This window comes from Prionailurus bengalensis, chromosome C2 (assembly GCF_016509475.1).
Source record: "Prionailurus bengalensis isolate Pbe53 chromosome C2, Fcat_Pben_1.1_paternal_pri, whole genome shotgun sequence".
Taxonomy (NCBI): Eukaryota; Metazoa; Chordata; class Mammalia; order Carnivora; family Felidae; genus Prionailurus; species Prionailurus bengalensis.
Window position 1 is genome coordinate 84,032,518 of NC_057350.1, and position 14,046 is coordinate 84,046,563.

The following is a 14,046-nucleotide window of genomic DNA, read 5'->3' on the forward strand; positions in this document are numbered from 1 at the left end:
CTTGGGGTTGTAAGTTTGATCTCCACATCGGGTATAGAGATTACTTAAAAATAAAAATCAGGGGCGCCTGGGTGGCTCAGTCAGCTAAGCGCCCGACTTCGGCTCAGGTTGTGATCTCAAGGTTTGAGCCCCACATCAGGCTCACTGCTGTCACAGAGCCTGGAGCCTGCTTCAGATTCTGTGTCTCCCTCTCACTCTACCCCTCCCCTACTCGCGCTCTATCTCTGTCTCTCAAAAACGAATAAACATTAAAAAAAGAAAATCTAAAAAAAATAATAAAAAATAAAGATAGCAGTACCTGTGCCACATGATTGTTTTGTACAGTTCTCAGAGAAGTGCCTGGTACATATGTAGTAAACACTAAATATTTGTTACATAAACATGAGCATGTATATTACATACAAGATGGTAAGTTTCTAAATCCTATGACCAGTATTACCTAAATTATTTTTAATTGAAACAAAAAACGGCATCTGACTTCGGCTGAGGTCTTGATCTCATAGTTTGTGAGTTCGAGCCCCACATGGGGCTCACTACTGTCAGCACAGAGCCTGCTTCAGATCCTGTCTCCCTTTCTCTGCCCCTCCCCCACTCTCCCTCTCTCACAAAAATAAATAAAACATTAAAAAATACACACACACATATAAAAACAAACAAACAAAAACAAACAAAAAGGGGTGCTTAGCTGGTTCAGTCAGTAGAGTATATGACTTTTGATCTTGGGGTTGTAAGTTCAAGCCCCATATTGGGTTTAGAGATTAAAAAAAATCTTAGAAAAACCACACACACGTACAAAAAAAAAAAAAATGCAGTATTTGCTCAGAAATAATAGTGGTTAGAAACAAGTAAATCCAAACATTAAGAGTTTTCATTTTTGGGTGGTGGCATCATGAATGACTTTTCTATTGTTTTTTACTTTCCTGTAAATTTTTCAACAATGAACACATACAGATTCACAATCAGAAAATTTTAATTTGATTTTTATCAAAAATAAATCAAATCTGGGGCACCCGGGTGACTCAGTCAGTTAAGTGTTCAACTTCAGCTCAGGTCATGATCGCACAGTTTGTGGGTTCCGGCCCTGCATTGATCGGGCTCTATGCTGACAGCTCAGAGCCTGGAGCCTGCTTCGGATTCTGTGTGTCCCTATCTCTCTCTGCCCCTCCCCCATTCGTGCTCTGGCTCTCAAAAATAAATAAACGTTAAAAAAAATTGAAAAAATAAATAAATAAAATCCTTGATGTCTGAGTATGTGAAAAGCAACCTGGAGATTTCCTCTACCACAGAACCCCTGGCTAGGAAAATCATCCAGTAAGGGCTCTATAGCCAAATATTATATATACCGAGAAATTCAGAGCAGTTTGATACAGGAACTCAAATAAGAAACTGGCAGGATCAAAGAAGAATAAATGGTTTTCAATTCTATTTATTATTTGCCAAGTTTCCCCCAGTTTTTAAAGCATTAAAGTTCCACAAAGGAAAATGCTGAAAAGAAAATAAAACATGACAGAATGGAAAGACTTTGGACAAGGTCACAGAATTGCCAATTCCTCAAGGTTTCTCTCATATCTATGTGGATGGCATCTAGGAGTTGTGCGGTACACAGTTCTGATTCAGTTTAATTCTCAGCTTAATTAAGTTTAATTCTCAATTCTGATACTTGTGGGCAAACAGAACTTTAACCTCTTCAAGACGGCTTCCCCATCTCCAAAAGAGATATAATTGACTTATTTCCTAGGGTTCTTATGAAGAGAAAATGAAATAATACATACTTAGAAAATACTAGTTCCCTTCTCCTCTGACTCCCTCCCACCCATCCAACTATACCCTTCCAGTATTTCGACTTGGTCTCTGTTCCATGTTGTTTGAGAGTCTTTCCTCTATATCCATATTGCTGTTATTGTCTTTGTCAGATAAGAAGTCATTGTGTTGAGATAAAGAATCACTTTCTGAATGATTGGCTGATGGTGTTTCTGATCTCTGATTGGCAGGAGAGGATGACCTAGATGGTGATTCCAAAAATTTCTTGATAGCAGGATGATTAAAAACCATTGTATCACATGTTTTTGATCCCTGCAAAAATGAAAGCAAGCAAATTAAACTTTTAATCTTTCTAAAACCTTATCTATTTAGGGATCATGCTTGAAATTCTTCAAAGTCTCCCCACACCCATAAAACGAAGTCCAAGCTCCTTAACGTGGTCTGGGTCAACAAAACAAAAACTAGAAAGTGATAAATAATTGTGTGAAGGTCCTAACACTGAAAGTTAAAAATGCAAGTTCTATGAAAATGAGAAATCAAAGTGAATAGGTAGTAACATATAAAAAGTAAGATCTGACTTTTAAAAAATTAGTCTCACAATGCTTTAACACAAACTCATCAACTGTCTAAATAAAACATTCCTGTAAGAGACATAAAGATTTTTTTAAATGTGTATGTAAAATGGCTCCCACACAGGAGTAAAATGTAGCATAGAATGCTGTAAAATGATTAATACTTACATATATTTGCTATCAGACCAGTACTGAAGCCTGGAATATTTTTGTGTATCTTGTTACTTGGATACAAAATACAGTGTACTCTGTTATAATGTGATTCACTCTACAGTTCCTAGGCAGCACAGCTTTTAAAAACCATGCTATTAAAATCATTTAGTGAGAGAAAAGGAGTCAGAGACTAGGATTTCAAAGCAACAAAACTGCTGAATCTCAATAATAAAGGGTATTTTTTAGAGCTGTGATGTATTTTGTTACAGCAAACTAAAAATAATTAAATGGCAGATCGTAATAGACAAAAATACACCTAAATATCCTTGAATAAATCCTAATCAGAACAGCAAAAAAAAAAAAATCAGTGTACTTCTAGACCACCAAATAACAGTTCAGAACTGCTAATGGTTTAAAAAAAAAAAAAAAAAGGCAACAAAACATTAAATGGACAACCACCTCTTCAGACAGAATAACTACAAGCCCCATACCATGCAGCTGCTAGCTTAAAAGAAATGACTTTAAAATCTGCATTGAAGAGCATCTCCCAAAAATTCATATGCACCCTGAACTTTGAAGGTGACTCTATTTGGAAATAGACTCTTTGCAGATATGATCAAGTTAAGATGAAATCATACTGCTTTAGGGCCTACCTAGTTAAGAGGGAAATGTGGACAGAGAGAAACTAAGAAGATACACAAGAGGGAAAATATCCATGTGAAGATATACAGAAACTACAGTGATGTAGCCACTAGTCAAGGAATGCCAAGGTTTGCCAGCAACTGTCAGAAGGTAGGCGAAGACAAAGAAGGATTCTTCCCTACAGCCTTCAGAGAGACAACATGGTCCAGCCAACACCCTGACTTAGGACTGCTAGTCTCCACAATCATCAGATAATAAATTCCTCTTGTTTTAAGCCACCAAGCTTGTGGTAATTTGTTATGATAGCTCTAAAAAAATAGCTCAGGGCCCCTGGGTAGCTCAGTCAGTTAAGGGTCTGACTTCAACTCAGGTCGTAAATCTTATGGTTCGTGGGTTCGAGCCCCACGTCAGGCTCTGTACAGACAGCTTGGAGCCTGGAGTCTGCTGTGGATTCTATGTCTCCCTCTCTCTCTGTCTTATCCCAGCTCGAGCATGTGCTCTCTCAAAAATAAACATTTAGAAAAAAAAGTTAAAAAATAGTTTAGGCTCTAATATGCATTATGGAAATTCCTAAAGTAGAAGAAACAACTACCTAAGATTAAACTCAAATAATGCTTCAGATTTCTCCAAGACAATGTCAGGAGTACCACCAATGCCAGGTACCCTAAGCTCCAAGGATGACATGAAAGCCAAAACACAGCACCTCTTATCTGTAAAAACCATGGGGAACAATGCAAAGAAAGCAGTATGCCGTCACACCTTCCCCAGCCCTGCCACCATTCTCACTGAGCCAGTACTGTCCAAGAGAATGATCTGAGAAAACTTATGAAAAAGAAATTTTAAAATGAAAAACGAAAAGTTATGCTGAAATTATCAAACTGTCAAACAAGAACTTCTGTTTCAGCTGAACCCTATCCCCATTCCTTTATAACTGGACCAATCTAGTGGTAATCACATTAACTAAGTGGTTAAACTTAATATCTTTAACAATAGGACAACCTGATTACTATGTCACCTGATGTGATATAATCATGAGGTATACAGAATCACTTAGGAAGTATTATTGCCAAAAACCTCTAACTTTAATCAAATCTTTAGATCCAACTACCAGTTTGCAAAAAAATAGAGGGAATGAAGGAATAACCCAAGGGGAAAAAATAATAAACCCAAAATGTGGGATATCCTATAAACATAAATGAACTATTCTCTTCAAATAAGTCAATATCATGGGGAAAAGGTAAAAGAAGTATTTTAGATGAAATGAGTCTAGAGAAACAAAACGTCCAAATGTAGCCCATGAACCTTAGATCCCGTGTCAAAAACAAGCTTTAAAAGATATTTTGGGGACAGGGCTCTGGGTGGCTCAGTCAGTTAAGTGTTCAACTTTGGCTCAGGTCATGATCTGACAGTTCATGAGTTCGAAACCCGTGTCGGGCTCTGTGCTGACAGCTCAGAGCCTGGAGCCTGCTTCAGATTCTGTCTCCCTCTCTCTCTACCCCTCCCCCATTCTTGTGTGTGCATGCACGCTTCTCTCTCTCAAAAATAAACAAGCATTAAAAAAATTTTTTTTTAATCTTTAAAAGATATTTTGGGGACAACTGGGAAAATATGAATATGGACTGGTTATCAAATAATATCAGGAAGTCACAAAAGAATGTCCTTTAGGAAATAAATGATTTAAGTACTTAGGGGTGAAGTGTCATGATGCCTGGAACTTATTTTCAAATGTTCTAGAGAAAAATAAATAAAGCAAAATGTTAAAGTATGGAATCTAAGCATGCATAAACAGGTGTTTATTTCACCTCTTCAGTGTACTTGAAATTTTTCATAAAGACTGGGGAAAAAAAATCAGGGTTTCCTCAATAAGGTATATATACTGAAACTACAAATTGCTGTTCATTAGGAAAATCAATCTACCTATAATTTGCTCCAAAGCCAACCATAACCAAATGAAGAATAAGGCAAGAACAGGGTCTCATTCAACTTTGTATCTGCAAATCCTAGCAACAGTGCTGAATATTAGTTGGAAAAGGATTAAATAAAAAGGCAAAAATGTTACTTGGGATTATTGACAGTTTATGTATTTTCCCAGGAAGGGAGGCGAGGCTTCTTGAATTCTGAAGGCCAATACAAGATACGTTTCAAAGGCAGGAATTTCACATTAACACTGATTTCCCCTTCATACAACAAATATGGATGGCCAGAAATGATTGTATATGAGGAAAACTTACCTCAGAAACTTTTAGAAGGCCTGCAGAAGCATAGTAGTTGGCAACAATGCAGGCACGAAGTTTATCCATCATCCTTCTTGCCTCAATCAATCGCTACAAACAAATGTTAACTCATTAAAAAAATGGAAATGACAGAAGAGATACACTATAAAAATTTTCATAAAATAAGAAATACAAATGACCAAAAGTTCAATTTCTCTAATAAGCAAAGGAAAGCAAAAACATGACTATTTCTACCTATCAAACTGGCAAAGGATTGAAAAGAATGACAAAAGCCAATGTTTGCAAGAGAATATAGACATGTTAATATGAACATCTGTGGGTATATATGCATATTCACTGAGAAACGTCCATAAAGAAACTGGGCACAAGAGCAAAGAGGAATTATGTTTTGGGATGGAATTTCAGGTAATTTTTTTTCATTATGTTTTCCTGCAGTTTCATTTATAGAAAAAAAAAAAATGCCTTTTTTCCAGAATGAGAAAACTCTTTAAAAGAACGGCAAAGGGAAAAAAAACATAATTTTATCTCAACAGATCTTTTTTAATTCATCATGTATAGATTTTTTTTGCAATAGCTTTGTTGTTTTTTTAAATTTATCACCATTTTTTAAATATATCACCATTATCACCATTATACCTGGTCGATGACTTCAATTTCGTGTTCCTTATTCTTCATTTCAAGTGCAAACTGTTCCTTAATAATAGTCTCAATCTTCTGCACAGCAGCATCTCGAGCTGCAAAAAGAACATAAAATAATCCAAGGTCTAATTAATCAGTGACTGTCTTGATTTAAGTCAGCATGCAACAGAACAAACCCAGAAACAATGACTCCTAAGTGGAGAAACCTAGTGGCTGTCACCTTAATCAATGATGAAAAGTTAACATCACTAATACAGGGACAAACTGACCTCATGTGTTTTCTAACATAATGCAATGTCATCACTCTATGCCGTTCTGGTGAAAAATGCTAAATCTAATCACAGGGAACATCAAACAAACCTAACTGAAGGATATTCCACATAGTAACTGGCTTATATGATTCAAATATTAGAGTCAAGAAAGACAGAAAGGTTGAGGAGATTAGAGATATGACAACAAAATGCACTGTGTGATCCTGGACTGGATCCTGGAGAGGGGAAAACCGTTATAAAATACAATACTGGGACAGCTAGTCCCTGTTATTCAAGTGTTGAATATGGACTATAGGTTACACAATGTAATGGATGAATGTTAAAATTTCCTGCTTCTGATAATAGTACTATGATCACATAAGAGAATCTCCTTAGGAAATAACACTGTGTTTACAGGTGTCCAACTTATTCTCCAACGATTTAAAAAGAATGATGTGCATATATACCTGAATGCATGCATTTGTGCGACTGTGTATGTGTTTGTGTGTGTGTGTGTTTGGGGTGGGGGAAAGACTGATAAATCAAATAAGGCAAAAATATAAACAACTGGCAAATTAATCTGGATAAAAGACATGCAAGTATTCCTTGCAATTATTCTGTTTGGAATTGTATCAAAATAAAATTACTGGGGAAAAAAAATGAAATCTATTAAAATTCCAGGAGAAACATTTGTTGACCTGTGAAAAACCACAGTCCAAGGACAAAGAAAATACAGTTAGCTAGAGGGGAGGCAGTCTGTGATATAAGAGCAGTTCATAAAAAGGCATGTAGCTTCCTTTTGTAGAGAAGGATATGGCAAGCAATTCAGCAGTTTCTGATCACAACTACATAAAGGAATAAGCAAATAAAGAATTCAAAAGTAAAGAAAATGCTTCTACTCCTGAAGCTAGTATTACACTATGTGTTAACAGGTATTTAGGGGTGCCTGGGTGGCTCAGTCGGTTAAGCGGCCGACTTCGGCTCAGGTCATGATCTTGCAGTCCGTGAGTTCGAGCCCCGCGTCGGGCTCTGTGCTGACAGCTCAGAGCCTGGAGCCTGTTTCAGATTCTGTGTCCCCCTCTCTCTGACCCTCCCTCGTTCACTCTCTGCCTCTGTCTCAAAAATAAATCAACGTTAAAAAAAAAATTAAACGGGTATTTAAATAAAAACTTAAAGAGAAAAGGAAAGAAAAAAAGAAAAGAAAATGCCTCTAAATGTGATAGAATTCAGATGATGACTACTCAAAATAATATGCAACTCAGAGTCTAAAATATCAGATACAAGAGAAAAAAAAAGAGCCAAATGACTGCTTGAAAAACCTGGAATTTGGGGGCAGCTGGCTGGCTCAGTCAACAGAATATACAACTCTTGACCTTGGGGTTGTAATTATGTTCAAGCCCCACTTTGGGTGGAGAGATTACTTCAAAATAAAATCTTCAAAAAGAAAAAAAAACCTGGAATTTTGCAAAAGGATTCTGTGTTTAACATGAAAAAATGATGTTCACCCATGTTTTGAAGTATATGAAAAATTGCAGAGAAAATTTGGATACTCTGATGGGCATATCAGTTTCTCATTGTAAAACATGCCATTATATGGCAACTTCAATGTTGCCATTAAACTTCAATGTATACTAGTAATGGAATAAGAGAGCATTCTTGTGGATATGTCTGCATGGAAGCAAATGACTGATATTTCTCATCATGAAAAAGAAAAGTATTTTCTAGTATTATTATATATATGTCCCCGTCTGTAGAAACCACCAGATACTCTTAGGGAAGGCTGAAAAGTCAGAAACTGTGATCACTGAAGGCTATTTTATCATAAGCTCCTCAGAAAGAAACGCTTCTAAATTATCCCTTTCATGGAATAAATAAAAACACAAACAACAAACAAAACAATATAAGCAAAGGGAAGCATCCTACCAAATCTACTTTGAGAAAAATTCTGAAAAATAAAAACATGGCTTGGGATTAGGCAGAGAGTATGGACATCAAAAAGAAGAGTAGCAAACTGTCTTTCAGTAAGAAAAAACCATCCCTGCTTAGGCTGAGTATCTGGGAACTTACACTAGATTTAAACTGAAATTATGATGTTTACTAAAACAATCAGTTTTCCTACTCTTAGTTTTCTTTAAAAAAAAAAAAAGTTATGCCATGTGATGCATTTGAGTAATGGATATAAGTTTCACATTTATTTGGCTTATTACAGAAAGGAAATGACTTTTCCTTATAAATAAAATTACAACTGAATGAGGGGAAAGGTTGAAGTGAATGAAATGGTTTCATTATTTGGAATTCAATTTGATAATTTTTGGTCCACAAAGACTTTCTGTGGTACATATGACTTGACTGCACTGAGAGAGACAGGAATTTTCTTTCACTACTTCAATTCTAGCAGTACTAATCTTTGTGGAGCTACAACACTTTATGACTTGGCTGCTTCTTTACCCAGCTGTAAATGTTAACTTACATGGACTTACTATTTAAATAAACGGTAATGAATTTCAGCAATAATTTAAGAACTCAAATTCAGGGGCACCTGGGTGGCTCAACTGGTTAAGCATCCGACTTTGGCTCAGGTGATGATCTTGTGGTTTGTGAGTTCGGGCCCGCATAGGGCTCTCTGCTGTCAGCATAGAGCCTACTTTGGATCCTCTGTCCCCCTCTTACTCTGCCCCTCCCCCACTCACGCTCTCACTCTCAAAAATAAACATTTAAAAAAATTAAAATAAAATAACTCAAATTTAGCAACTTTTTCTGAGAGAGCTTAAAACATTCTGGGTAGCTACACACAGTTGATGATTTGCTCTTCAACCATATGGGCAAGTAGTTTAATGCCCCTTAACTACTGGCAACTAAGTGCAGGAGTTAAACTAGATCACTATTTCTCAAATGTGTATCATTCGTATACCACCTTTAAGTTACCTACACCACATCTGAGAACCCTATGAAACACCTAATTAACATAATTAATATTTTTACATTATTTTAGCCTCATCCTAAGCAAAAGTAGTCACAAAATTACAAGTTTGATGAGACCATCATCTTTCCAATAGACATTAAAATAATATGCAACAATTACAATAAAAAACTTAACCCAATGTACCACCTATAATCATCTACCACACTGAGGTATACATATTATAGGACTTTATGGTTATACCTAACACACAACGATAATTAAAACTTACAGCCAGTCTCATTACTGACACTTCACTGTCTACCTGATTGTCTTCCTGGCCTCTTATGTCACAAATGGCGTATTGCTATTAACAGAGCACTTAACTAATCCCTCTTCAAATTATATACAGCAGTGGAAATGCATTTTGTTTTAGTTTCTGTAAATCTTATAGGGAGGCAGATCTCAACAAAGAAATAAATAATTTCCTAAGGGAGGTGAATTTCTACCTGAATTCTCAATTGCTTTATGCCGCTTATTTGGAAGGGCCACAGATACATCCTCATAATCAGGGTCGGTTTCTTTGATTGTCCGCTTGATTCCAGACATCACGACATTCGTTCTTCACTGTGAAGTAATAATAAATAAACAAGTAATAATAAATAAACTGTTTGATGCTAGTACTTATAAATACATGTATACACATATATAAAGGGAATAAATATTACATAATTCTGATAATTCATAAGTCTCTGTAAACACATACATATCCCTGTTAAAGCCAAGAGCATTAACTACCTTCAAAGGTTCACTTTAAGGAAAAAAGTCATCATCATCTGTTAGAAAGCATAGGTTTGCCTTTCAAGAGAAAATCCTTTAACAAGGCAGCACACTACTCAGGCTTTTCAAAAGGGGCCAGTCTTTCAATGAAGGGCACTCATAACGAAAGGAAAGAAACCAGACTCTGATGACAACATGGTTAAAGCCCAAATAGCTTTGGAATTCACAATGCATCCACCATATTACAAAATGAGAGGCACCTGGGTGGCTCAGTCAGTTAAGCATCTGACCTTGGCTCAGGTCATGATCTCACAGTTTGTGGGTTTGAGCCCCTCGCCGGGCTCTGTGCTGACAGCTCAAAGCCTGGAGTCTGCTTCACATTCTCTGTCTCCGTCTCTCTCTGCCCTTCCCCCGCTCACACTCTGTGTGTGTGTCTCTCTCTCAAAAAATAATAAAATAAAAAATTTCTTAAACTTAAAAAAATGAGCAATATATATAGTTAAGCTCTCAATAAATAATTTATCATACAAATCCTCTTTCTGCTACTTAAACGTGTCTGCTACATAACAGGTACTCAATAATATTGATCATTTATCATTATTCATAATAAACACAGACTTATATTAAGACAGCAAGTTTGCAATCTGGTAAACAAGTCCTATGTACACAGGTCTTTGAGTAAAACAATCCCATAAATCTTCCAGGTCTGCACTGTCCCAATACATTAGCAACTACCCATATGCTGCTATTTGGTGTTAAGTAAACTTAAAAATTAAAAAAAATAAAGTTAGGGGTGCCTCAGTGGCTCGGTCAGTTAAGTGTCCAACTCTTGATCTTGGCTCAGGTCATGATCTCATAGTTTGTGGGTTCAAGCCCCACATAGGGCTCTGTGTTGAGGGTGCAGAGCCTGCTTGGGATTCTGTTTCTCCTTCTCTCTGCCCCTTCCCCTCTTGTTCTCTCTCACTCTCTCTTTGCCCACCCTCCCCCCACCTCCCCACCACCGCTCAGTCCCTCCCTCCCTCTCAAGATAATAAACATAAAAAAATAAAGTTAATTCAAAATTCAGTTCCTTTCTTCACATTTCAATTTTTCAATTTCAGAACTAGCCACATTTCAAGTGCTCAATAGCCGTCAGTAGTTTAGAGCTACAATATTGGACAGTGCAAATACAGAACATTTATATCACTGCAAAAAGTTCTACTGGACCTTGTTCCCCTTCTAAACTGTGTTTCATTGAGCATTTATTAATATTTCATGAGTTGATTTAGGAAATGCTGTCCACATCAGCACTGTCCAAAAGATATATAATGTGAGCCATGTATGGAATTTAAAATTCTCTAGCAGTCACTTTAAAAAAAGGAAAAAGAGGGGCACCTGGGTGGCTCAGTTGGTTAAGCATCAACCAAGTCTCTTGGTTTCGGCTCAGGTCATGATCTCATGGTTTGTGAGTTCAAGCCCCACATCGGGCTCTGTGCTGCAGGCGAAGAGTCTGCTTGGGATTCTCTCTCCTTCTCTCTCTGCCCCTCCCCTGCTCACTCACTCTCTCAAAATAAATAAACTTAAAAAAAAATTTTTTTTTTTTTTTTAATGAAAAAGAGGGGAGTCTAGCTGGCTCAGTCAGTAAAGGATGCAACTCTTGATTCCGGGGTCGTGAGTTTGAGCCCCACATTGGGCTCAAAGAGATTACTTTAAAAAAAAAAAGGGGGGGGGCGCCTGGGTGGCGCAGTCGGTTAAGCGTCCGACTTCAGCCAGGTCACGATCTCGCGGTCCGTGAGTTCGAGCCCCACATCAGGCTCTGGGCTGATGGCTCAGAGCCTGGAGCCTGTTTCCGATTCTGTGTCTCCCTCTCTCTCTGCCCCTCCCCCGTTCATGCTCTGTCTCTCTCTGTCCCAAAAATAAATAAACGTTGAAAAAAAAAAAAAAGGGAAAAAGAAATGGGTGAAATTAATTCTAATAATATTTTTGCTTAACCAATGTACCCAAGTTTTACATTCTTATCTTTGTGCTAAGTCTTTAAAATCCAGTGTGTATTTTACACTTCTAGCACATCTCAGTTTGGACTAGCCACACTTCAAAGGCTTAGTACCACCTGTGCCTAGTGACTCCCTTACTGGGCAGCAAGGGCCTACTGATACAGTATACAGATTAAAAAAAACAGGTCTAGGGTGGTTACATGAGTTGCCATGTCATAGAGCATAATCCATGACACAGAAAAGAAAGAGCTCCCTGATTTCCAGACCTGTGTTCTACTGCTAATGGTTATTTACCTAACCAAAAGAAAACTACACAATATGTATTTATTGAGACAATAAAAAGAGTGTGTTTTTTGTTTTTTGTTTATTTTACACAGAGAGTGTGAGCAGGGGAAAGGGGCAAAGGGAGAGAGAATTCCAAGCAGGCTCCACACTCAGCACAGAGCCTGACGTGGGACTCAATCCCACAGTGCTGGGATCACAATCTGAGCCAAAATCAAGAGTTGGATGCTCAACTGACTGAGCCATCCAGGTGCCTTGAGGTAATAAAAAGTTTCAAAGTAAAATTAATAAAAATAAAATATTAACCCAAAAATTTTGACTCAGTTAAAATAGAAATAACAATTTAAAAGTTTCTTGGCTTAGGGGTGCCTGGCTGGCTCAGTCAGTGGAGCATTTAACTCTTAATCTCAGGGTTGTGGGTTTGAGTTCCACATTGGGTGTAAAGATTACTTAAAAATATTTTCCTAAAAAAAAAAAAAAAAAGTTTCTTAGCTTAGTCCAGTTCTTTCATCCATCCCAGAGACAGGCTTACTTGAATCAGATGGGAGAGAGACCCATTATGTAATGATATATATTTAAAACCTAGATCTGGGGCGCCTGGGTGGCGCCGTCCGTTAAGCTTCCGACTTCAGCCAGGTCACGATCTCGCGGTCCGTGAGTTCGAGCCCCGCGTCAGGCTCTGGGCTGATGGCTCAGAGCCTGGAGCCTGTTTCCGATTCTGTGTCTCCCTCTCTCTCTGCCCCTCCCCTGTTCATGCTCTGTCTCTCTCTGTCCCAAAAATAAATAAACGTTGAAAAAAATTTTTTTTAAATAAAAAATAAAAAAAAAATAAAACCTAGATCTAAGAGATCATTTTTCCTGTAATTGCTACCTTGTGTAATATCACTAAGCTTAAAAATGTTCAAAAATCTTTAGCATTTATAAATATCCTGAATCAAGCCATTTAATGTTTGTTCACTATCATTACATAACTGCTTTAATTTAGGCCATAAAGGAATCTTTACTTTTATAGAGGCCCTGAATCCAACTATTATTTTCTGTTTTTTGTTTTTTTTTTTTTTTTATTTTTTTTTCAACATTTATTTTTATTTTGGGGACAGAGAGAGACAGAGCATGAACGGGGGAGGGGCAGAGAGAGAGGGAGACACAGAATCGGAAACAGGCTCCAGGCTCCGAGCCATCAGCCCAGAGCCTGACGCGGGGCTCGAACTCACAGACCGCGAGATCGTGACCTGGCTGAAGTCGGACACTTAACCGACTGCGCCACCCAGGCGCCCCTATTTTCTGTTTTTAAAGCTTATAGGGGCACATGGTGGTTCAGTTGGTTTAAGCCTCTGACTTCAGTTCATGTCATGATCTCACAGTTCGTGAGCCCCACATCAGGCTCTCTGCTGACAGCTCAGGGCCTGGAGCCTGCTTTGGATTCTGGGTCTCCCTCTATCTCTGCCCTTCCCCTGCTTGCACTCTGTCACTATCTCAAAACACATATAAACATTAACAAAATTTAAAAAAAAAAAAAAGTTTATAAAAAGTGACACATAATGGGGCACCTGGCTGGCTCAGATGGCAAAGCATGCGACTCTTGATATCAGGGTTGTGAGCTCAAGCCCCACTTTGGGTGTAGAACTTACTAAGAAAAAATAAAACAAAATAATAATAAAACATTTCTTTGAAAAGTAAGAAGAAGGTCGCATTTGGTCTGCAACTAGTTTTAGACAACCTGAAAAAAATCTTGGGTCACTACATGAAGAATGCATTCTAGGGGCACCTGGGTGGCTCAGTCAGTTGAGTAGCCGACTTCGGCTCAGGTCACTATCTCGAGGTTCTTGAGTTTGGGCCTCAGTCAGGCTCTGTGCTGAT

General features: G+C 37.7%; 1 protein-coding gene across 3 annotated transcripts in view; it reads right to left on the reverse strand.

Moving 5' to 3' along the window:
• YEATS2 (YEATS domain containing 2) overlaps nucleotides 1–14,046 on the reverse strand; it is a 116,509-nt gene that overhangs the window by 83,687 nt on the left and 18,776 nt on the right. For all 3 annotated transcript variants that reach the window (XM_043594782.1, XM_043594783.1, XM_043594781.1), the window contains exons 2-5: nucleotides 9,661–9,778; nucleotides 5,999–6,096; nucleotides 5,360–5,452; nucleotides 1,828–2,073 (exon numbers count right to left, since the gene is read on the reverse strand). In XM_043594782.1, coding sequence (XP_043450717.1) covers nucleotides 1,828–2,073; nucleotides 5,360–5,452; nucleotides 5,999–6,096; nucleotides 9,661–9,760 — 537 coding nt within the window. In that variant the 5' untranslated portion in view covers nucleotides 9,761–9,778. The remainder of the gene's footprint in view (nucleotides 1–1,827; nucleotides 2,074–5,359; nucleotides 5,453–5,998; nucleotides 6,097–9,660; nucleotides 9,779–14,046) is intronic.